The sequence below is a fragment of the Protopterus annectens genome, chromosome 1.part2, assembly GCF_019279795.1.
Source record: "Protopterus annectens isolate FY-2018-M chromosome 1.part2, PAN1.0, whole genome shotgun sequence".
Taxonomy (NCBI): Eukaryota; Metazoa; Chordata; order Ceratodontiformes; family Protopteridae; genus Protopterus; species Protopterus annectens.
The window spans coordinates 719,798,265-719,822,906 of NC_056727.1; the positions used below are offsets into that span (position 1 = coordinate 719,798,265).

Below are 24,642 nucleotides of genomic sequence, written 5' to 3' on the forward strand. Positions count from 1 at the left end.
AAATAAAGCCGCATACTTTAAAAAACTTCGGAACAAAAAAGAAAGGGACCTTACCACTCATCTTAATAAAGTGGAAATGGAGTCGCAAGTGAAACACACTCCCCTGTTGGAAGAACGTATGTTACAGCTACAAAAAGACTTAATATCCCTACACGCTGAGAACTTGAGCTTTCATGAGATCAAGTCAGTGGCCTTATATGCAGACGTAATACACTCTCCCTCCAGATTCCTGGCCAGGGCGATCAACCTCACTAAATCCTCTACTTTTATACTGGAAATTCATTTTCAGGGAAAGGAATTCCAGCAACCTAACAAGATTATTGAAACTTTTGAAAGCATTTTCAAACAAACCTATGGCCCCATAGATAACTTAGTTAATGAATCAGAAGTACAATCCTTTCTCAAGAATCTTAATTTCCCCAAACTAACGCATTGTCAGCAGGAACTGCTGGAAAAGGAGATAACTACACAAGAAATCCTCGCAGTTATTAACAACCTAACAAATCCCCTGGCCCAGACGGATTTACAGCTGAATTTTATAAAACATTTAGCACGAAAGTCTCCAAAATATTTTACTTATTGTTTAGCCATATCACAGCCAATGGCTTTAAAGATATCCATTTAAATGCCTCCAGAACGATTTTTATTCTAAAACATAATGCAGACCCTAAAATCCCGGGGAACTACAGACCCATATCCCTAATAAATTTGGACATGAAAAGTCTGGCCCAGGTCCTAGCTAACAGGCTGAAAGCAGTTATTTCACATATCTCCCCTGAGCAATCTGGCTTTATACCGGGTAGACAAACTAACGATCAAACGTTGTTACTGGAAGCCATGATTCATCACTCTAATATGGCCAAACACCCCATGTACGCCCTAGCGGTGGATGCATCCAAGGCATTTGACCGATTGAGTACGAACTTCTTATTTGCCATCTTACCCTTCTTTAACATCCCATTCTCATTCTTAGACAAAATAAAACCCCTGTACTCCACAGCGTACACTACTATTCATATCAATAAACACTCTTCTAATAGAATCAACATGGTCAACGGGGTCAGACAGGGCTGCCCCCTTTCTCCTCTCTTATTTAATCTATATGTGTTACCTTTATTTATGCTCATCAAACAAGCCACTTTCTTCCATCCACCTAGTATTTACAACTTAAAGATCCCCCTATCGGCATATGCTGATGACCTTAATATATACTTCACCCTTCCGGACTCGGACCCCAAAAAAATTTTATCTGCAATTTATACTTTTTCCAAATTAGCGAACTACAAACTTAATAGTGAAAAATCATTAATATTCCCTTTGAACATTCACGCTAGGATACCTAACATAACTTTAAATTCAGAGATCAAATCAAAAGAACAGCTTCATTATTTAGGTATTCAATTCTCCCAAGGTAATCATATGCACTTTCAGGACAACGTGATTAGGTATTGGTCAAAGATTCAAAATGATATCAATAGATGGTCTATGCTTAAGATCCCTTTCTTAGCCAGAACCACAGTGATTAAGATGAACATTCTTCCTAGACTCTTATATCTGTTTCATGCAACCACAAGTATCTTACATAACAATTTCTTTAAAAAAATTATATCTTCTATCTCTAAGTTCGTGTGGGCCCCTAAATCGGTCAGGATTAGGTACGCAAAACTCATTTATCCTAAAGAACAGGGTGGTCTAGGTCTACCCGACTTTAAAACCTACTATGAGATAATTAACGCCAGTAGAGTCTTAAAGATAGCGTCTTATCACAAAGACAATAATAAGTGGGCCCCGACTTGGGTGATTCTAGGGAACAACTATATCAAATCACTAAAATTTAGTCCTATCGCGCTCCCTTTTCTGAGGGATGCAAATTTAGGCAGACTAAAACTTACAAAAGGTCTATTATATAGCATAAAATCTCTTCAGGCCCTACTCAAATCTCTGAAGCTACTCCATTCCTTCATAACTTTACAGCCACTTCACCTCAACCCCAACCTTCAACTAAATGGGCGCATGTTAAACTTGGTGCAATATCCTCTCCTTTTGAATACTTCTTTCTCTGACTTTTTCCCCTATAGACATCAGACAGTTTCTAACCTAAGAGTCAGTCTGAACTTGCCCAAGAAGTACCTGTCTATTCTACGACAGGTTAGGGAGTTGAGTAGTAAATACATAGACCACCCCTTGGTCTCAGACGAAGATATTTCAATTTGTAAAACGTTAAAGAAACTCCTGCTCAGTAATAAAGGGATGACCTCAAACACATACAAGCTTACCATGGCAATCAGGTTCCAGAACGAGATCAATGTCTCAAAATTCTGGTTAAATATTAATCCAGCCATAACTCAAAACTTAATAGCTCAGGCTATAAAACGAAGCTCTAAAGCGATTCCTCTCAATAAGTTGAAATATACTCAGCTAATGATTTTGAACAACGCATATTTTACCCCTGAAGTTCTGAGTAAGCGATATCCTGATCTATCCCCTAATTGCAGTTATTGCTCCAACCAAACTGCGGATATTATCCATTTGTTCTGGAGTTGCAAATGTTCATATAAGCTGTGGTGTGCCCTGAGAGTGATACTTGAGAAAATTGGCTTTGAAAAATCTACCCTTTCATGGGAATTTACCATTCTACACATCCCACCACCGGGCTTATCGGAGAGGAAATGTGAGATTTTGATCCCTATTTTTATGTTAATTAAATATTACATTTCCCTAAATTGGAGATGTAGACACACCCTCTCGTGGGAAGGCTTCAAGCACATAGCTATTAAACTTCTCAGGGCTCACAAATACCTGTTCCACAATATCAAGCATAAATCAGTTACTAAAGAATGGTGGAGTATTATGTCTGAATCTATTCTCAAATGACAAATGATGATGAATTATATTTAATTGAATTTCTCAACTTATTTTCTTTCTTTTGGTTCTCGGACAACATGCTTTTCTCTCCATCATAATGTAAGATATGGATCGAATAAGTCATTGGGCATTGTAGTGTATGTATATAGTTTTGATTTTATTGTATGAGTATTGTATTTTCTGTTCGCTTTCTGTATTGTATTTGTTGTTCGGTGTTGTATCTATTTGCTGAAAAGTTTCAATAAAGAGAATTATACAAAAAAGAAAGCTTTCCTTACTACAGTATACACATGGTGCTCGAAGTTAAGGTTGCAGTCAACTTGTGATACCACCTGATTGCATTGTGGACATGCTAGGCTCTACTTGTTGCCGGTGGTATATCTGCATTTCTGCAGATGCTGCCAGTGCTGTGAGTCCATCTGCCTGTGTCCTCCTGAGAATGAATGAGTTAGCAGTGGCCATTCCCTGCCATCCTGGTAGTCACATGTTTGTCATCTTTGACCCTCTGTGTCTTGGGGTCCCATGAAAGGAAGGGTTTTGAGTCTCATTCAGAAAAAGGTCACAAATCAAACAGTTTTCACCCAAACTAAGATCATTTAGATGTTAGTCTAGGCTCTTTTTTACCAAAAAAAGAAGGAATTCAGGCTAGTCTTGGATTGGTATTAACGTAATGATTGTCCCCAAAAGTTGCACGTGGTCACATTTTATTCTATCCTATTTCACATGTGAAAAGGAGACTTGGTGTGCTCTTGTAATTAAACTTTCCGTAAAGATCGGCAAAGATTTATTTGCTTCTGGGGAGGAGCCAGCTGTTATTACAATTAGGCCCTTCTATTTGAAGACTCTCTGGCCCTCAGTGAGTTTGAAAAGTGCATGTGCAGTATCTTAAACGTTTATTGTCACAGAAGACTAATAACTAGAGAGTGAGGGGTCAAGTTATTTCCTTACCTGGATGATTCACTGACATTAGAGAAGCTAGTTGTTGTATGCGAGTCTCTTCCTCCAGGTACTCTGTTTCTTGCAAGTTGGAATGACCATCATAAAATTCCAAATGCAGCCATTGCAAACTCACTTTCATTGAATGCACACTGTATTGAAAGACTGGTCTTGCAACAAGAAATACAAGGTATTTCTCCTCTAGCAGACAGTGGCTTATCTTTTTCCATTTAGTTTTGGCTACTCTTTTCCTCAGAATAATGTGTTCAATGGCAGCTACCTTTGATCTACTACCTCATGCATGATAGCACATATGGGTTTTGCTGTATACTCTCAAGTTGCAGCAGTGTCTGTTTATGGGGCCACCTGATAGATCAGGTCAGAATTTTTAATCTGTTCAGAGAACACAACACATTTGTGGTTGCACGTTCCCACTCTTACTGTGAACAATCCCTTTCATCTCTCTATTTCTATAGTAGCTGTTACCTTGGTTGCATCTGCTGTTGGATAGGGGAAAAGCATTGTCAAGGGCATGCAGTGTAAGAAGCATGGTCACAGTCAGTAGCCATTCTGCATGTCTTGGAGATGAGAGCATTTCTCTCCAATCTGTAGACTTTCCAGCATTCTCACCAAGGTTTAATTCGTAGACAGTGGGTTGTGGTGTGGTGCATAAAGTGAAAGAACCTCATTCTTACAACCTATGTTGAGAATCATTGAAGATTTGCGAGTAGATGTTATCATCCAGTCACATTCGGAGGCGATACCAGCTGTACTGCAGACTCTGCCATTGTCTGCCAGTGCAATGTGAGGTATCAGTGGAACAGAAGCTCTTCTGTTGGTGGAGAAAGCTTTGTTGCCACCTGTTAACATTGCTGACTGATACCAAATGCAGCAGCTTTTGCTTCCTGATTCCCCTTTTAAGGGTAGAAGCCCAGTATCACTATAGTTAAGTTGTCCAAGGGCTGTTTTCTCTTATTTCACCTTGTACCAAAATTTATTCAGAAAGTTGAGCAAAACAAGTTGATGGTCATTCTTATAGCCTCATTTTTAGCAACAATAAATGTGATTTCTGCTATTCTGGTATCTTCTGGAATAGTCTCACTTTTGCGACTTTTCATGGCCATTCCTGTGTCATCCTGTAACCCTCACCCAGGCTGCATACATGCCCTCCTGTTCCCATGTTGCCATATTCTGCATATGGGTTTTCCCTTCAGTCTTGCGTATGTACAACCTGTATCCAAAAGCTTTCAGTCCCTCTGTGGTGCATGAGACGTCTGACGTGGATGAGAATTCGTGGGCCATAAAGGTGACGTCAGCACACACTAGCCCTCAGAACTTTTCAGCCACCAGTCGTATGCCAGGTGTTCCTGTTACCGCTGACGTCCTATTCATTCAGACAAGTACCCCGTTAGGAACCTTTTCAGTCTTTCTAAAGCGTAATATTGCTAGATAATGTCATCCAGAAAGGGTAAGTATCAGTGCGGCCGCCAGATCCCTCATAAGGACACCCAAGACAAGTGCCTTTTCTGTTTGGGAAAGTCTTGCCACCATAAGGCCTGCCCTGTCTGCCAGGCGTTCGTGCCAAAAATTAATCGCTTGCATGCACTAAACCTATACCTCGAGAACCAACATCTGAAACTACTTACTCTTAGGATGGAGGGCTCTTCAGACGCCCCCACAGAACCACCAAAAAAGAAGGCCAGGACCTTTCAGCCTTTGACTACTGCTGAGCCTCTTCCGGCCGACTCCCAACCTGTGGCCGACATAGGCCTGGTTACAGGATTGGGTTCCAGATCTGCCACTTCGGAGGTCGCGGGTATCTCTAAGGATGCCGTACGATCCACAGGCGAGAACACTTCGCAGAGGCTATAGCGGCACCACTAACCTATGCTGGGAAAACCTGTGTTTTCTGGGGAGTCTGAGCCTTGCAATCCCTTGCAGTCACCGGTTTCCAGACAGGTGTCCACAGCCCCTCTTAAAAGAAGGGAAGAGAAAACACATCTCCCTCTCTACAGAAACCATGCCTGATTGGCATGCTTTCAGCCGGAGCCTCTTCAGTCCCTTCATGACCACTTTAAATCTCTGCAACAGAAAGGAAAAGAGATGCAGGACCTTAAACATTTATTGATCTCACTAATTCTCAAGTTTCACAGAAACTGTCCTTTCAAAACACAGTTTGAGAAAGCACTCCCGAACCGCTCCTCCTTCAAGACCTCGTAAGCCCACCAGAATACAACCTCCCCCGCCTTGAGCAATCTCCGCCTTCAGCCAGAGGACTCCCTTGTAGCATCTGACTATTTGCCAGTCTTGCACCCCCCCCCCCCCTTCGGTACCTTTGTCTGCCCGCCTCTCTCACTGTCTCCCTCTTTGGACCCCTCTCACCTCAGACAAATGGGTCCTATCCATCCTCCAAAACAGCTACTTTATGTCCTGGATCTCCCCTCCCACATGGCGGGGCATTCCTTGACCACTGACTCGGCAGCTGCACCTCTTACATCCTGTACTGCAGGCACTGTTAGACCAGGGCACTATAGAGTCAGTCCCCTCCTCTGCAGAAGGAAGGGGTTTCTATTCAAGACTCTTCCTGGTCCCCAGGAAAGATGGACCATGGAGACACATTCTAGACCTCTCCTACCTTAACCTCTTCCTAAAAGTACCTACCTTCAAAATGTTAACCCTGTCAGGCCCTGTTCCCTCTAATTATCCCACAGGGATTCCTGGCAACATTAGACATAAAAGATGCTTATCTCCACATCCCAATCAGGCCCTCCCACAGGAAATATTTAAGATTCTTGGTGGGCTCTTCTCACTTGCAGTTCTCTGCCTTGCCCTTTGGACTCTCCACCGCACCCAGAGTCTTTACCAAATGCTTGGCATCTGTGATGGCTTACTGCAAGACAAAGGGAATACAGATATTTCCCCTCCCTGGATGACGTGCTCATCCAGGCTGCCAGCCAAGAAATACTGCAAGAGCACATCCAGTTTGTGGTGACCCTACTAAAGTCGCTGGGATTTCAGATAAATCTTCCAAAATCCCATCTTCAACCCACACAGGACATTGTGTTCCTCAGGTGTAGAATTCGTTAAGATCTCATGGAGGCATACCTGCCCCCTCCAAAAGTGAACTCCTTGACAGATGATCTCCTCTTGGTACTTCACTCCATGGAGTTGACTGCAAGGCAGTACCTCAAGATTCTGGGCTACATGGCAGCCACAATACCCATGCTTCCTTTAGCAAGGCTACACATGAGGAAGCTGCAGTGGTACCTCCAGCCTCTGGAGCACATTGTGCCCCTTCTACCCTGCCTAAAAAAGGAAATACTATGGTGGTTGGCTTAGGTACAGCGCAACCCAGGCTTCCCACTCCAACCACCACAACCCACTCAAGTCATGCACACAGACGCTTCAGATCTGGGATGGGGAGCCACCTTCGAACACTGACAGGTGCAGGGTCTTTGGCCAAATCACCTCATATCAGAACACATCAATGCTAGAGAGATGAGGGCAATTTTTCTAGTCTTCCAGGCATTTCAATATTTCATTCAACAGGGGACATTTCTGATATACACAGACAACACCACTGTACTGTGGTATATTAACAAGCAGGGAGGGACCAAGTCTTACCTGCTATGTAGGCTAGCCCTTTTGGTATGGAAATTGGCTACCTCACAGGAAATCTCTCTGCAGGCAGCCTCCTTCCTTCTCTTCAACAACAAACAGGCAGATTATTTGAGCAGAACCAGCACAAACAACCACAAATGGATGCTACACAGAGATGTCTTCCAGGATCTGGTGCACAGGTGGGGGGTATACCTCACATAGACCCGTTTGCTTCCACCATCAACAGGCAACTTCCTGGCGTTTGCACCAGGGCACCCTAACCAAAGGCACTGGCAGCAGATGCCTTCTCAGTTTCATGGGGGAGGAAATGTCTATATGCATTCCCCCCTTCCCACTCATTCAGAAGGTCCCGCTAAACATTCAGCAGGGCAATCCGAAAATCTTGCTGGTGACTCCCTACTGGCCCAGACAGCAATGGCTCCCCTTACTCCTACATTTGTCCAAGGGCAATCACCACGTTACCCCCCGTGGACCTTGCCACACAGAAGGGGTCACTAATCCATCCACAGTTGAAGATGCTGCACCTTACCCTGTGGCTGATAGGATTCTGATCCCATTTAGACACCTTTACACTGAGATCATGCTCAATGTCCTGCAGGAGGCCAGGAAACCAAATATTAGAAAATCCTCTCTCTCTCTCCAAGTAGAAATGATTCACTATTTGGTGTCATAAAAAAACAGTTGGATCCACTTCTCAGCGAACCACCCTCTAGTGCTGTCTTATTTGTGTGAGCTACTGCAGACTGGAATGGCTTATTCATCCATCAAAGCCCATCTGTCTGCTATTTTAGCTTGCCTGCCTTTGGATCTCCCATTAGCATCCAGACTCCCTTGCAAACTCTTCCTCAAAGGGGTACTGCACCTCAGGGCCCCCCAGGAAACCCATCCCCCTGCCTTGGGACCTCAACTACATGCTAGAGAAACTTGCGCTACCTTCCTTTGAGCCAGCAGACAAAGCCTCATTAAAGCACTGTACTTGGAACTATAAGTGGCCCTAACATCAGCCAGGAGAGTGTCCGAACTCCAAGCACTTATGGCTACCCCTCCCTTTCTTGTTTTCCACAAGGACAGGGTTACCTTCTGGACAAATCTGTCCTTCATGCCCAAGGTAGTCAGTGACCTGTCCCTCAATCAGGCCACACAGTTATCCATTTTCTTCCCAAACCCACAAGGAGACAGTGAGAGAATGCTGCATTCCTTGGATGTTCACAGGCAAATCAGATTCTACCTGCACAACACCAAGTCTATCAGACAGGCTGACCAACTCTTTGTATCCTTTCACCCCAGAGCTCTAGGAAAGGCAGTGACCAAGTAGACTCTCTCTAATTGGATCTCCAAAGCCATTACCTTCTGCTACCAGTTCCATGGTAAGGCCCTGCAGGTTACTATTAAAGCTCATTCCACAAGAGCAGTGGCATCTTTCAGGAGCCTTCTTCAAGGGTCTGGATACCTCTTCTGTCCTGAAAGCTGCTACTTGATCCTCAGTCCACACCTTCACCAAGCACTACAAGCTTGGCCTCATCTCCAGATCCAGGGCAGGGTCCGCCAGGGCTATCCTTCATGGATTCCTGGAGTCTGCCTCTAGACACGCCACCTCAATGAGCTTTGGCACTCACTCATATGCAAAATACTGCAACATAGGAATAGAAGGACATAGAAAAGTTGTGTAAAATCTTATCATAACCATAGATGTCCTTCTCTTCCATGTTGCAGTATTCCTTCCCACCCTCCTACCCCTCTTGTCAGCTAATGGCAATGATATTGCCCTTACAGGACTGGCTCCAACTGGGGCTTGTGCATGCCGACATAACCTTTATGGCCCTCGAACTGTCTTCACGTCAGACGTCTCACGCATCACAGGGGGCTGAAAGCTTTTGGATACTGGCCGTATTATACACGAGACTGAAGGGAAAACTTGTATGCAGAATACTGCAACGTGGAAGCGCAGGACATCTATGGTTATGGTAAGATTTTACACAACTTTTCTTTTTCACTTATGGTAATGACCACTGATGTTGCATACCCTCCAGATGTTTCCCAGCTACTGACTTCTGCCTAGAGAAGTAATTTGAAAAGGGCATATAAAAGCAGCTTTTTTTTCTATATTACTTCCAAGATACTTCATTCCTTTACATTGCCCATGCTAGCTGTTCACCACATTTCCCAAACTTGACATGAGTCTCTGTTACTATTTTATAAAGGTTTATCAAGCCTTCTCTGGGTCTTTAGAATTCTTCCTCGAGTACTTGAAATTATGCAAGGGAAGTCCTTAGAGGTGTTTTCCAAATATGATCTCCTTTTAAGGAACCTGTTCCCCCTTTGAATATATATATATATATATATATATATATATATATATATATATATATATATATATATATATATATATATTTTTTATGGGGCTGGAAAAGTTAAGATCTCCTTTTTAGCTTGCTTTGAAGGCTGTCTTGAAGTAGTTGCTGTGAAAAATTATCTTCCTTTTAAGCCATTGCTTTCATTAGTAAGGCTTCAGAGTAGCAGCAATCAGTTTAGTCACCTTGTTTAGTATTACAAACCTTCCCTTCTTGCTGAAGTAAGTCAATGCTACAAATCTGAATTACGCTATAAATTTGCATTTCCCCGCTCTACAGTTTCTGTAGAGATTATTGCTTTTTGAAATGTGCATAGACAGCTGAGATTTCGGATGCACTGATCAGATCTGTCAAGAGATCATCTGTTTTTTTTTTTTTTTCATTTTCAATACATTGTGTTCTACCATATTCTTAGTCACTCTACATATGGCTTTTGGAGTGTGTCAAATTTTTCTTGGAAAATGTAAGAAAGATTTGCCTGTCATGCTTACAACTGTTCATGTAGAGCAGGGGATGTCTTTCAGTTATCTGTAAAGAATTCATTCTTGAGTAATTTTGTGGCTGTGTCATTGTTTTCTTCATGTATTTTCACAATACAAAAGATAGCTGTCCTAAGTTAATAGCCAAATACTAGGCCAGCTGCCCTTGCAAGCCATTCTAAGCCTAACAGCAGCAGCCAGCAGTTCAAATCAGCAAAACCCATCTATTTAATATTTAATATTTCATTAAGGAACAGACTGGTGTCGGCAACTCCTTGCCTTCACCAGTGTTCAAGTGCCAAACAGCAATACCACATTTAAATGTGCAAGTTATAAAAGACCATTAAAGAACCAGTTTCCCTTTTTGTGCTCAAAATAGCCTAGCACATTTGTTGTTAGATTAGCTGCACCTTTTCTCATGGTTGATAATTATGTATTACTCCTAATAGGAATAACTAGGATCATACTATAGGTAATTTAAGGGAGCCCATGCATGGGGTAAAGCATTTGTTAGTGACATCTGCCCGTTAGTAGTACAGGTGGCAGTCCTGGTGAAAATGCTCCGTTTCTCATCTGTAGATCTACGTTGCTGTTGAATATGGGCAGGGATGAACTTTCTTTTATGTGGTTAGGGAGTCTGTTCCACAGTGGTATCCTCTGCAAGATATACATGTCCTTCTAAACTGTTCTGTTACAGAAGAAGTTTAAATCCCTAGACAGATCTAAATCCTATTTCACTTGCTTATGTACAGTAATTTCATCAGTAATGGGTCAGAGGAGGCTTTGTATGCCAGGCATAGGTCACATCTTAGCAGTCTGCAGAATACAGAGTACAGTGACAGGACTCTGAGTCAGTGCATATAGGACATGTTTAGTCCTTGTGTCCTTTTAGTAAGGTATCTCTGTAGGTGTTCTAGTTGCATGTGTCTGGATAGCCACGTGCCAACGGGTGCATTATATTTCATGATTGGCTTAATGAGGGCTAAGTAAAAGGGGGCATTGACATTCCTAGATCTAGACACAATCTCTTTGTTTATAAGTTGTGCAATATAGGTCAATGTAAATATAATCTCTGAATGTTTATATTCTTTGTGGCTACAGTAATCGGAGGTAGGCTTTCATGGTGACACTTGGGAGGAAAAGCTTGTGACTCTACTTGAAGGGTTTGAAGATGAATGTGATCATGTCAAATACACAAGTATATGCTTACTGTAATAGGTGTGTAGGACTGTAGTCCATCTTTAATGTACCCACACTACATTTCTGGCCTTAGCAGGACATGTTTTAGGAGGTACAATTTTTAGGCTTCTTACGTCTGAGATTTTTTATGCTTTGCTGCCACATGACTATCTGAAGAAGTAGTAATGAGCACAGACCCATAAGAGGAGGAGCTGTTGCGTGGAAGAGTTTGATGGCAAAACTTAGAGTCATGTGGTTTCAGTTTTAATTTGAAAGTATGCAGATCTGTTTTGGGATATGCTTTTTTGTCTGGCTAATTTATATGATGGCTGAAGACTTGCCCAGGGCCACAGCAGCAGACACAGCAATCCACTGCATTTGCAGCTGCAGCTTATGTCTTTTATAGAAGACACTTCGGTGCATTCTTAAACTCCATTTTCTGAATCTGTTCTGTTCATTGAAGAAAGCAGTAGGCACTTAAATGACATGGAGGTGTAGGGCAAAACTGTTGTAGCCATCAGGTCCTACCATCTTCATCATTTATCAAAATGCAGAAGAGCAGTGCTGAACAAGATTTTTATGAGGGTCACTGCAAGCTCGACAGAATGTTGGGGTGTTATGAAGGGGAGCCAAGACCTGGCCTCCTTCAAGGTAACTCCAACAGCTGCAAACATGAAGATAACTTCCTAAAGTAGCATGACTTGTTGCAGTTTTCAGTTCTGAAGCTGATCATTTGTATTGTTCCCTAACTGGTCCCCTTTGGAGGTAGTCTGTGGACAGCTGTTCTGTATGTGTAAAAGTGGTCCGACAGCACTCAACAGGTGGATAAGAGGAGTGGATATCCAGAAGTAACAAAACGTTTTTGGCACTTCTTCCTCTACTGTTGTCACACTGTCAGAGATTGCAAGCAGGGTAGTAGGCCAAAGCCCTTCCAAAGAATAGAACCATTCAGAAGGTCCCACTAGACTAGAGCACAACGGTTATTATTCAGGACTCTCTTATGCTAGAAAAGATGTAGGTTATTAGGTCTATTCTGAGTCTGAGATTTAAATGTTTATATGATGAAGCAAAAATTTACAATGGCCGTGCTACACACAGTCCGCTGTTTGCCAGGAGGAGGCTGTAAGTACAGTTTTGCTCCAGGAAGCCTGTTTTCAAAATTGAAAGTAGCCAAGGAACATGGAATACCATTGAATTTCTGAGAACCCTGGTTATTTGCCATGTTCTAGGATTTCTCAGTGGCTGACTGTATAGTATTGTGGACCAGGCTTTTTCTGTATGCAGATGGTTGCCTCCTGGCTGTGCCATCACACGCTCTGGCAAGCTAAGGCTACTCCCTCACCAAGTTAAATATTCTAGGTATTACTAACAATGCTATCCAGTCCCGCTTTCCCCCTACTCATTACATTCCTAGACGGTCTTGCATATCTGTTCTTACAGAGCCTATTTACTTCAAAACAAGATTGTAGCCTTACAGAGGTTTGTAGGCTTGTATGTGTAGGCAAGACCATTGAACAGGCCATTAGGTGTCTAGTCAACTCAAATCTCACTACTTTTTCCATCAGAAGAGCTAGACTATGGGTGGATTTATGGATCCCCATCCATTTGTTCAAGTTGGGTTTAGATAGGCAACTACTTTGTCTATATAGAAGCTGGGCTAATTTCCCAAAGAGGGAATTCCTTTGAGGGTGGGATCTATCTCACCCACAGGGTCCTGTTAATATTGTGTTGTAGATTTAGATCCCTAGATTGCATATTGGTGATGCCAGTTTTGCTAAGACATAAAATGCCAAGTAGGACTGAGTCCTCGATTGGCAGCTTTGTGGGCAAAGCAAAGTTCACCATATAGAAGTTTGTAGGATGTGGTATAGAGTGATATGGCTTTTTAGATGCTTTGTGTAGCTTAGAGAGCTGATATTTAAGATTTTCTTGATGAAGAGAAGTGTTTTCTGATTGTGTGATATGCCTGTATGGGTACATGCCTGGGGTTATTTCTCCTCCCTTATCAGAACTAGAGTAAAAGTAGAGAGGGCCATTGACATTTTGCACTCGGCATATATGCATTTATTAATTTCTCAAGGGGGAATGATTTCCTAGTGACAGTTTATATGTAGTGGTCAAGAGAGAATATTCACAAATGCACCTAGATCAGTTTTTATGACAGTGATTTTGGGGGTTTCATTTATGAGGCAGGTGCAAGAGGTGTCTTTGCTTCCAAAAAAGAACAATACTGCATTTCTTTGCACTAAGTTTAAAACTATGGCCCAGACACTAAGAATTTGTGGGTTAGGCCATTTTTGAGGATGTAGATGCACAGTGGGTTGATGACAAGTTTGCAGTCTTCAACGTATTGTGCCAGCCAGAGACTGTTTATTTCAGTGAACTGTATGCTGAAGGGGAGTGGCCCCAAAACAGAACCCTGTGAGATGCCACAGGTAACCTTCCTTGGAATGTGTGCCTTTAACCCTGGTTATCTGGGTACTGTCTGAGATAGAGAGAGAGAACAAGTTTGCTATCCTGCAAGTTCATAGCTTCATATGTAGGTACTAGGCTATCGGCCCAAGAGCCTAAGTAAGCCTAGCCAACAAGGTTCCCTGGCTTACGCCACCCAAGAAAGTTATTTTCCTGTGGCCCTGTCTAGCAGAGCCACGGAAGTTATCCCCGGGTGTATTTCCTATTTCCCATCCACTCATCAAGATTTTTCTTGAAGAGTGCTAATGAGGAACTTTGCTTGACATAGATGGGTAGCTTATTCCAGAGTATGGGAAGTCTCTGGGGCATGAATCTATCCCTCCAGCATTTCATGTTTATTGTGGTGACAACGTTTAGGTCCTAGAGTGTGTAGCTCAGAGGGATTGGGAATTCTTTAGGTGCAGCATGTCCAACAGCTCTGGATTTGACATAGCTTTGTATGTTAGGCAGAGATCACCTCGGAGTAGGCAATATGCAAAGGAGTAAAGCTGGAGTTTTTGAGATGGGCAGGGTAGGGCATCTGTTTGAAGCCAATAATCCTCTTTGTGAGGTACTTCTGTGGCCTTTTCAGCTGCTGCAGATGTCTTGTGAGGTACATTCCAAAAGGGGCGTTGTACTCTAATGGTCTGAGTGTCGAGTGGAGGGAAACAATGACCTCTTTTTTCCCTTGGATGAGAACCCTTTTATGATGTGTGCCCACGTAGAAGGATTTCCTGACTACTGTGGTGATGTGTTTATCAAAGGAGAGAAAACTGTCCACCTGGGTCCAAAAGTCTCTTATCACACATTCGGCGTTAAGTAGACTGCCGCCTATGTGGTAGTTCATGGGTACAGAGTTTTTACTAAAGGGATGACAATGCACTTTTTGGCATTGAGCTTGAGGCCATGCCTTTAACACCAGGCATCTGTTTCAGTGAGGCCCTTCTGTAGGATGTCCACATCATTTGGGGACTCGACTATGGCTCCTAGTTTGCAGTTATCTGCAAACTTCATTAGCCAGAAGCCTTCTGTGTTAGCATGTACTTCAGAGAAGTAGATAACCAAACAGGAGAGGTCCCAGGACTGAACCCTGTGGTACTCCACTTGTCACTGGTTTGAAGTCAGATTTGGAGTCTGCAACTTTTACAGTGTGGGTTCGGTCAGTGAGCCATTTGGCAACCCATCTTGTGACATAGGGATTTATACCTAGTTTAGTGAGTTTAGCTGTAATTCCAGAATGGGGGATGGTGTTGAAAGCCTTGGCGAGGTCAAGATAGGCTGTGTGAACCACTTTACCCTTGTCTATGGCTTTGGTGACTGCCTCAAAGAAGTCATTCAGGTTCAGGAGGCATGATCTGCCTTTCACAATCCCAAACTGGGGTGCGGTCCAGAGTTTGGAGGTTACCGATGTCTTATCTAAGGCTCAACATGTAGTTGAGTCAGAGTCTCAATAATGCCACAGTGAGGGATAGTGTCTAGTCATTTTGGCGAAATATGTGTAGGCAGCATGTGCCAATTCACCATCATCCAGTGCTGTAATATCTTTCTCAAAGAAATTCACCAGATTTGGAAGGCAGAACTTGCCTTTCACAAAGCCAGCTTGGTTAACATTAATACTTGTAAGCTGTGAATATCATTGAGAGCCATAATGTTGCATTATATCACTTTACAAATTATGTCAATTAGGCTCAGTGATCTTTAATTCCCTGGGTCAGTGTTAGCTACTGTGGCACCATACACAGGAGTTAGCCCTATCTTCCAGGCCTTAGGCACATATGTTGAAAGACTGAATAAGTTTGACAGATTTGGTTAGGACAGTGTTTTATGCTGACTAGGACAATGGTTAGAATTTTATCTGGACCCGTGGAGCTATATTTTTGGTGCTAGAGAGGGCTTTTTAAGCTTGTTATGTAGTAAATATGGTAGTACATCCTGAACATAAAGGGAGGAGCTTATGTTGGCAGTGTCTATGAGGTCAGAGTGGTGCTATTAATTACCTCTGTGCAGTGCTGACCATTCTTAAGATTTCTGGCACAGTTAGATGTTTTGCCTTCTTTGTGGATGAAGAGGCAGTACATTATTTGCACTTGGTTTTTCAGGTGTTGGGAGTTATTTGCTTACCTTTTAGCTGCCACGTCTGGTGTTATAGTTTGTTTTAGGGCCAGCAGCTTTGTTTTTATTGTAAAGTTTGTTGATACTGGTAGTAGAGGCTTGCTTCTAAATTCAGCATTGTAGTCATGGCTGACTGGGCCATGTGCTTCATTGCATGGATTTAGGTGAGAATACAAATAATTAATAAACTGTTGCATTTGCTGTGTGTCCAACTAGGATGGAGAGCTTGCACCTCTCACTAGGTTGTTATAACGCTAGAATGCTGCCCCAACGAAAACCTTGAAGGCATGACTGGGGAGTATGTTAGGCCAGGTCGTTGTAGCAAGAAGTATAGCACAATGGTCTGGTTTGACCAATCATGATTTTACTACAGTTGTGGAGTATATTAACGGTATATTTGTAAGAACGTTTGTGCGCTAGTACGGGAGGATGCTTTCTTGTCTAGAAATTAAGCATTGATGTTGTTCGGGAACCTCTTATAGTTATTTTTGTTTGCCATTTTAGGAATAGATAGTTGAAGTCTTAAAAATGAATGTGTTGCACTAAGGACTCAAATTTATTTAGTTAGGTGCAAGTTGTGGGAGGCAAGAGAAAGGTTGTACAGTTAGCAATGATATATGTGATAAGTGAACTTTTTTGTACATACTAAGATGTGAAACAGTTCTACATTACCTTGTTAGATTAACCACTATGTCGGAGGTCTGAGCAGAAAGATGAATGCCAATCCTGACAAAGTAGGCAGGACAGACTACCATTTCCTCAAATCTGATGCACTTTAAACTCAATAACTTGTGTCATTTTAAAGGGATCCACTTATTGGCACAGTACGGACAGAAAAATAACTGACACCATTTAAGGTGATGGCATGCTACTGTTGAGGACCATTTTCTTTTCAGCGTCGAACATGCAGTGAGAGCTCAGCCATATTTCCCTGCTTTTTTTCCCAAAACCACAAAAACAGGGGTGAGGGGACCCTTCACAATTTGGAAGTCCATAGGCAGTTCAGGTCTTAATTGGGGCCTTGGGCAAGGCAAAACATTTCAGGAAATCAGATCAATTGTTTGTTCATAGATTACTACTAGGCTAACTTCCCTTATGGGGCATTTTAAGCCTAGCCAATTACCTCATGTGAGAATCAAACCCTGCATCTTGTGTCTGTAAGGTAAACACCTTAACTATTATGCTAACCTCTCACCAAAGTATTCAAACCTGTGGGGAATTGAACCCTCAACCCTCTTCACTTACGCTCCAGAAAGCACATCATTTACAGGCTGAGCTACCAATGCTCAGGCATTTGCATTAAGTAAATGAGGCAGTCCTGTCTGCCACCAACCATTTCCAAATGGATCTCCAAGTTGCATCAAATTTTGCTGCACACACCATGGAAAACAGGTGCCACAGCATATTAGGACACATTCCGGTAGAGCTACTTCTGCAGTCTTCATTGGTGTTTACCAAAGAAATCCTGGAGGCAGTCACCTGGTCTTCTGTTCTCACTCCCAAGTACTACAACCTCTCCTTTTTTTTTCCTAGAGCTGGGCTCACCTTTGCAGTTTTACAAGGCCTTTTGGTTTCCCTCAAATTCTTTTTCCAACCGTCCAAACTTAGCTTTGGGAGTTCTAAGGAATTATTACTGCAACAATGAAACATGATCATGGTACAGGTGTGTAGTCGTACCTTAAGTGTATGCATTTGAGTGTTTGTACTGTTGCAGTAATCTTTCCCTCCATTCTCCTCTTCTAAGCTTTGGGGGTGGGCTTGGCACCTTGTTCCTTATCCTTTAGGTTCCCCTCTTCATTTTTGTTTCCTCTTTCAGGTCCCCCTTAAATTGGCCCTACTGGGGACAATATGGGTGCTTTGCACTCCTTTCCTGGAGTGTGGAGAGTGGAGCTCTAGTCCTTGGAAACGTGCAGGAAAGACCTGAGAAAATTTCTCTGATCGATTACCCTTGTACTGTGATGCCCTGAGAGTATCTGCTGGGGGGGGGGGGTCTATACAGGCTGGCTAAGGGCTTGGAGGAGTTATTACTGCAACAGTGAAGGCACTCAAATATTTACATTTATGGTAAGTAGAGAGAATTGTACTTTAGACATTCAATTTGCACACTTCAAACTTTTGACATTCTAAAAGTTTGTCCTTTTAAGTGTAACCTATGTGTATTATATATACGTGTGTGTAATGCAGATGTGTTCATTTATATTCTTGTCCATATCTATATGTATTTGACGTATTTCTGTATGCATACAGTATACATATGTACTGCTTGAGTTAGTGAATCTTGGTTATTAGATTTTATAGATGTTTTCTCAGCAAACAGGTTGATTTCTTGAGGACCTTCCCCCTTAGATCCTAGTTTACTCTCCTAGTCTTTGTTTAGACTGTTCCATTGTTGCAGGCAAGGTCCTTGTGCAAGTGGGGAAGATTTGCATTTATTGTAGCATTATCTTGATTAGCAGAAATGTGTGTACTCTGGGATCACTACTTTGGGAGCTAAGGCACGCACATCCCTAGTGCAGCATGTGACCTAGCTTGTGCAGGTGGAAGGAGAGCATATCCCCAGTCACAGGAGCCTCTAAGAAAACAAGCTGAATTGAGAACGAAAGGATATCTCAGTGGTAGGCCCACTAAGAAGGGGTCCTCTCACAAACCTTTTTTTTTTTATCTTGGAGGATGCAGTTTAATAAATCTTATTTTTTCATTTTTAGATGCCACTTGCTTGCTGAATTTTGGAATTGTCCATTTAACATGCTCTGGTTTTCAGAAAGAAGTAAGTTTTTTGCATGCATTTTAACTATGTAAATGGAAATGTCTGAACAGAGTATTTCATCTTAACCCAATTCTTTTTACAGTAGTGTGTCTACACATTGTAGAAGTACTTTCTATCTGTTAATCTGTTAATTTCTGCATAGCAGAGAATTGCCCGTCAAACGTGAACATGATTTCCCAAGACTTTATGCTATAGCAATGAAATATTAATGTCTGTTAAATCAGTTCAATTTTTTTGTGTTGTACCTGTGCCAAGTCTGTGCCACCTGGATGTATTTTAATCCACTTTTACATTTATTGGGGCATTAAGTAGCTTTTGGTTTTGGTTTTATTTTTTATCTCTGTAGTTTAAATGCAAGTTATTAATCATTTAATGGTTGACATTTTTTTTTTGCATGCACATATCCTACCTCTTTTTTTCCACAGAAGATGGAATGTAGTTATGTAGTTGAGTTTTGGCCATTCATTGAGATCTGCAGTGGATTTTTTGGTGTCGATAAACCCTTGAAGCGCCTTATTTGTTTAGCTGTAGCAAGTTTTACAGTTGATGGAGTCAGTTACGGAGTAGTGATTTTTAGCTTTGTTTTGGTTTCCAGACTTGAATTCTGGCATTCTTGAAAAATATACTACTTTCAGACACTCCAGTAGGAGGCATAAGGCCTGTACGGAGACATACTTCCCATTTAAGTTGTATTTGCAGGTGGTAACATCCTGTCAAATCACAGCTGCCATAAGCAAGTTACTTAAAACTTAAATGTACACTGTATTAACCTTTTTTTAGATGACAGAATACATATTCTGTAAAACTTGATGTTGTATACTTTCTACATAGACTTGTAGTAATGCAAACAATTTGATATCTACATGATATATATCAGGCAGAAAAATTACATTTAACTGTTTACATTCGGTATATGTGAACATTTTGTTCACAAGCTTCCTTTTGTAGGCTGTGCATTTTTTTAACACCTTTATTAAATTTCTGTTATTTTAAACATTGACTTGGGTGCATATGCATTAATAGAAAAGAAACCAAAGTAATAAAACATGCTAACGTTTCATGCATATTATGTATTAAGTGAATTATATTTTTAACAATTGTCATTCACTCCAACATTACATAAATTGCTCAGTCTTTGCCTTCCCTTAAACCTTTCTCATCCTTCTGAACATTATTCTGCATGTGTTGTTCCCACAAATTCTATTTATTTCTATGTAATGTGCACCTTCCCTTTTCTAAAGATTTCTTGTTCAGTTCTTTTATCTCTTTTTATGATATTCTGGACTTCATTTACAGTTTTAGATTTTAATTTCCATTTTCTAGTATTTACTTTTTTTGGAAGCTAGTAGCAGTAAACTTAGTAAGGCCTTTCAATGTCTTTACACTTAAAATCCTATGTCTGTTATTTCCTTAGTTACAACCATTTGGTCTCCCAAAATGTCTGACAAAGTACTCTGTAGGGAATGTTTTAAGCTTGGCAGATTGTTACAGTCCCAAAACATAGGTTCCCAATTACCTTTTTCCCATCTCTCCTCCAGTATTTATCTTCTAGAGGAAAGTTTTCTGAAGTTTGTGAGAGGTATAAAAATACTTACACAAACACTTGCATGCAAAAATCCTAAAGCTTTTGGACTTTGCGGCATATTTGAGAGCCATACAGATGTCATATTGTTCCTTTGGTATTGCCTTTCCATTTTCTTTTCCCAGTCTTTTTAACTTTTCTGATTGATTCTTATAGTTGTGCAACATTTCATATGCCCTACTAATTATCCTTTTATTAACTGTTTCTGTTCCAGGCTCCATTAAAAATACTTACTACAGATGGTCTTTCACTCATCATTTGTGTATCCTTTTTATCTTCACCTGTAGTCTGAAATTATTCCTAGGTGGAAAATGCAATCTCTAACCTGAAGTCCAGAATTTTGCTCGACTTCATTCTGCTTTCTTACTTTTCTCTGCATAACTGTTTGTTCCCAATGTCTTGGATTCTTTGATAATTTTCTGCATTAAAATCCAGCCCCTCGTGCTCATTTTCTGTAACCCTCCTTGCAGCCGTCCCTCTTTTTAATCTCCTCTCTCCATTCTAGTGTTGCCTTAGCTCTTAGAAAATGTTCTGCTAATTTATGAATAATCTTTATAGTTACCCTCCTTAAGGACCTGCATCAAAAATCCTACAATTTCTCTTCTTACTTCTCACCCCCTTCCTGTTTTTTCATCCTTTTCCAGGTTGTTTTATAATAATTTGCTTGAGTTATGTATGAGCCTTAATTGCTTAATTGTAAAGTATTAACAGTTGCTTAGCAGTAACCTTTCTAAGGTCATGCAATATTATCCAATACTCCTTTATTTTTTCTTTAGCCCTTGTCAGGTGCTCCTCTTGTTCTTTTAGGTTTCCCTTATTTTGCAATACATTTCATCCTGTTCACCGTCAGACTTTTAATGATCATTTGCTAATGGGAAGCAAAAAACTAAATTTGTTATTGCAGGAGAAAAAATATTGTAGATTTTTGCTAAACACACTGGTCAGACTATGTTCTCTGTCTTCATCTAAAAACATATAAATGGAAAAATAAACTGCTAATAGCTTTGCATATTCAAGATAGAACTCCCATTTTCATGCTTTTTATCATTTTCTTATTTTTCAATCCTTTTTGCTTAAATGTTCTGTAGCTTAAACTAAGGGCATTAGTCTAGCCATCCATCTGTATCAACAGGTGATATTATCTTTTAATTCTACATTTAGTAAGTTCACTACTCTCTTACACCCTCCGATGCAGCCAAAGATCACAGTGTTGTATTAACTTCCTTCTTTCACTCATTTCATAACTTGATAGTGTAAAGTCTGGATTCTTTACAATAAAAATACTATCTGAAGTAGTTTACTTCATTTGATCTTCAACCTGTGGGTACTGGATCCGTATCGGATCCGAGCCGGCAACTTCACAAGCATCTGCTCCGAGCTCCTCCCCTTACCCATAATACACCACCACTACCTTCCAATCCTCAGATCTCGTTTGCCACGGCTTCGCAACGCATCGTGATCCATGAGCTCCAAGTTGAGTAGAAGTTTGATTCCCCTGTTTCTTAGTTTTCAGTGAGTCTCTTGGTAGTGTAGGTCTCCTCCCTTCTTCCTCCTCGGTGCATCGAGTGTAGGTAGTTTTCTATAGTTTTAGCTAGTTGTTCTGTAGTAGTTAGACTTTTTGCCTCCCCCCCTCAGCTTTCTGTGTGCTTGTGTTTGTGTGGCAGGTGAAGAGTGTCTTTGGTAATTTTTTTCGACTGGTTATGGCTGATCAACCAAAGCAAGTGTTTAAAAGATGCACAGTGTGTGGCCACAAACTGTCGCCTGCCGATGACCACACTCTGTGTTCTTTGTTTGGGTGCTGCCCATCTGTCAACGGACTGCAGTATTTGCGCGGGTTTTAACCTGTGAGCCCTTAAAGACCGTAGGGCTAAACTTGTGATGAAGGGCCTTCTCCCTTCTGCAGAGGTGGCTGCCACCAGTTCGGCTTCGGTTACGGCTGTGACTGCCTCTCCTTCAGCTCCCACCCTTGTTGCTCCTCCCTCCCAGGCTGGGACTCATCCTCATGCCTCTAGGCTTGTGGAAGGAGAGCATAGAAAGGGCAGAGAGAAGGAGAGAGAGCACAGAGCGCTAAGAGGAAGAGGTCCCTGGACCTTTCAGCTCTGACTGGGCCTCCCCCCAAATGTCAGACTAGGCACCAACCTGAGTCCCCTTGGCTCCAATCTCCTAGGTTTTCTCCGAAGCTGGAGGAGCCCAGGCAATCTTCTAGGGCTTTGGTTCTCCGACCTGTCAGGTCGTAGTCCGTGGCTTCATTGTGATCTAACCACAGTCTCTCAGATGCTGACCTGGAGAAAATGATGCAGAGGTTTATTCGCACACAAATTCAGATGAGTCTTGCCGGCCCTCTCTCCCTCTGGAGGGGGGGAGCTTGCTTCCCTTCTTTACACCTATATTTCCTTCTCCGATCTGCTCCCTGGTTTCAAAGTACATGGATCCGAGAGATTCCCTAGGCAGTGGGTCAGCGCCGACGGTACCTGTTCTCTCGACGCCGACTGCTGCCTGAAGTGTGTTGGATCTGACTAGCTCAGATCCGAGTGGCTCTCGGAGCTGTAGCCTGGGTGTCTGATCCGAGGGGGTGGAATTTTTTCTGTCGGCTCTGACCTTGTTGGGTCACTGCCACCTCCTCGGTGCTCCGTCTACTTCGGGCCTGGCTTCGATTCCCATGTCGGATCTGGGGAGAGGCCCCCTTACTCGTGTCCCAGGAAGCTCGCTCTCCTTCGGCGTTCGATGTTGTGGAAAGGGTTCTCTCCAATGGGTAGAGGTCCCTGACTATATCTTGGAACTCCACCCCAACTCCCTCTGTTTTTGGTGTGACTCCCATCATTTTACCACAGGGACAGCCCGTGCTCAAAGAGCCCCAGGCGATTTTCCTTGAACAACAGGTAGTTTGCGAGCCCCCTCTGGAGAGCCCCTTTGGAGAGGTTCCACGCAAGCATACGTGCAAGAGGAGGCACTTGGACTCCTCTCTGGAGTTCCTCACCGAGGACACTGATTTGGATGATGGGGAACATTCCCACAGATCACCTTCCGAGGATATCTCCTTCAAAGACATCATGGAAATTTTGCACCAACAGGGAGGTTGGTCTGCCACAAAACTTTCCTTGGCCAAATGGGTGTTCCTAGAGGCTTTCGGCATGGGCCCGTCTACTTTGGCCCCCCCCCCACGGATCCATTAGTGGACTTGATCATCTCACGGTCTTGGAAGGATCCGGACACTGTGGAACCAATCCCTAAGCACCCAGATAAAATCTTAAGCCCCCCTGCGGACAGACCTGCTTGGAATAAAGGGTCCTCGGTAGACGCTATGGTGGTACCAGCCGCCACGAAGAAGGAACTAGCCCAGGAGAGTTCCTTGGTCCACCCTTCTGACCATGAGTCTAGGATGATGGCTCGTCTAGGGAAGTGGGTTTATGCTTCAGCTACCTTTTCTATTAGGGAGCTGAACTATCTGGTCCATGTTACTCAACTACAGTGCGACCTGGTTAAGGAACTGGCTGTGTCGCCCCCAAAGTCCATGTCGCATGTTGCAGGAGGGCAAGTCTACGTTCTCTGCGAGGATGGCTACCTTGACAGCGGTTTCTAATATGTCCATGTGACTCCTCTCGCACGCGGCTGAAGGAGCAGCTAGGGCAGCTGGGTCCTGTGTTTCCATGAGGCATCATGCCTGGCTCAGGTTGTCAGTTCACGGAACCCTTCAAGGTGTCTTTTGCAAATGCCCGTATGACGGTTTTTCCCTCTTTGGTAAGACTGTCCGTGACACCTTGGTCCAGAGTGAGAAAGACAGGAAGACTTTTGTCTGCCATTGGAATCCACTTCTCAAACACTGAAAGATCCTTTTCCCGGAATCAGCAAAGGCAAAAGAAGATGTGGTCCTGGAAGTCTCAGTATTCCCGGGACACTCAGGGCCCTTCTTCCCCTAGAGGCAGAGGGGGGACAGGACAGATGCCGGCCCAGAGACAGAGGGGGTACGAGGAATTTTGGGCCTCGAGGACGGTTCTCGGACAGGCCCGTGCAGCAACCCTGAGAGGTTGCCCGGCTGCTCTGCTCTGGAGGCAGTCGGGGGTTGCCTGTCATTGCACCTGACGGCATGGGAGGCTGCGTCATCAGACCTTTGGGTGCTTTAGATAATTTCCAGAGGCTCTTCAGTCCCGTTTATGGTTCCCCCTACCCATTCCCATCACATCCCAGATGTACCTCCAGCACAAAGGAAGGCAGCAGCACTACAGGTTTCCAAGCTGCTAAAGAAATGAGCCATCGAACCCGTCCTGCCCAGGTTAGTCCAGGTCCGGCATTTATTCCAGG

At 42.7% G+C, this 24,642-nt stretch overlaps 1 protein-coding gene across 1 annotated transcript in view; it reads left to right on the top strand.

Moving 5' to 3' along the window:
* The window catches only part of AHCTF1 (AT-hook containing transcription factor 1), a 2,707,103-nt gene that overhangs the window by 1,012,031 nt on the left and 1,670,430 nt on the right, over positions 1-24,642 (top strand). Inside the window, exon 12 of the mRNA XM_044058692.1 lies at positions 18,700-18,761. Within this exon, the coding sequence (XP_043914627.1) occupies positions 18,700-18,761 (62 nt within the window). The remainder of the gene's footprint in view (positions 1-18,699; positions 18,762-24,642) is intronic.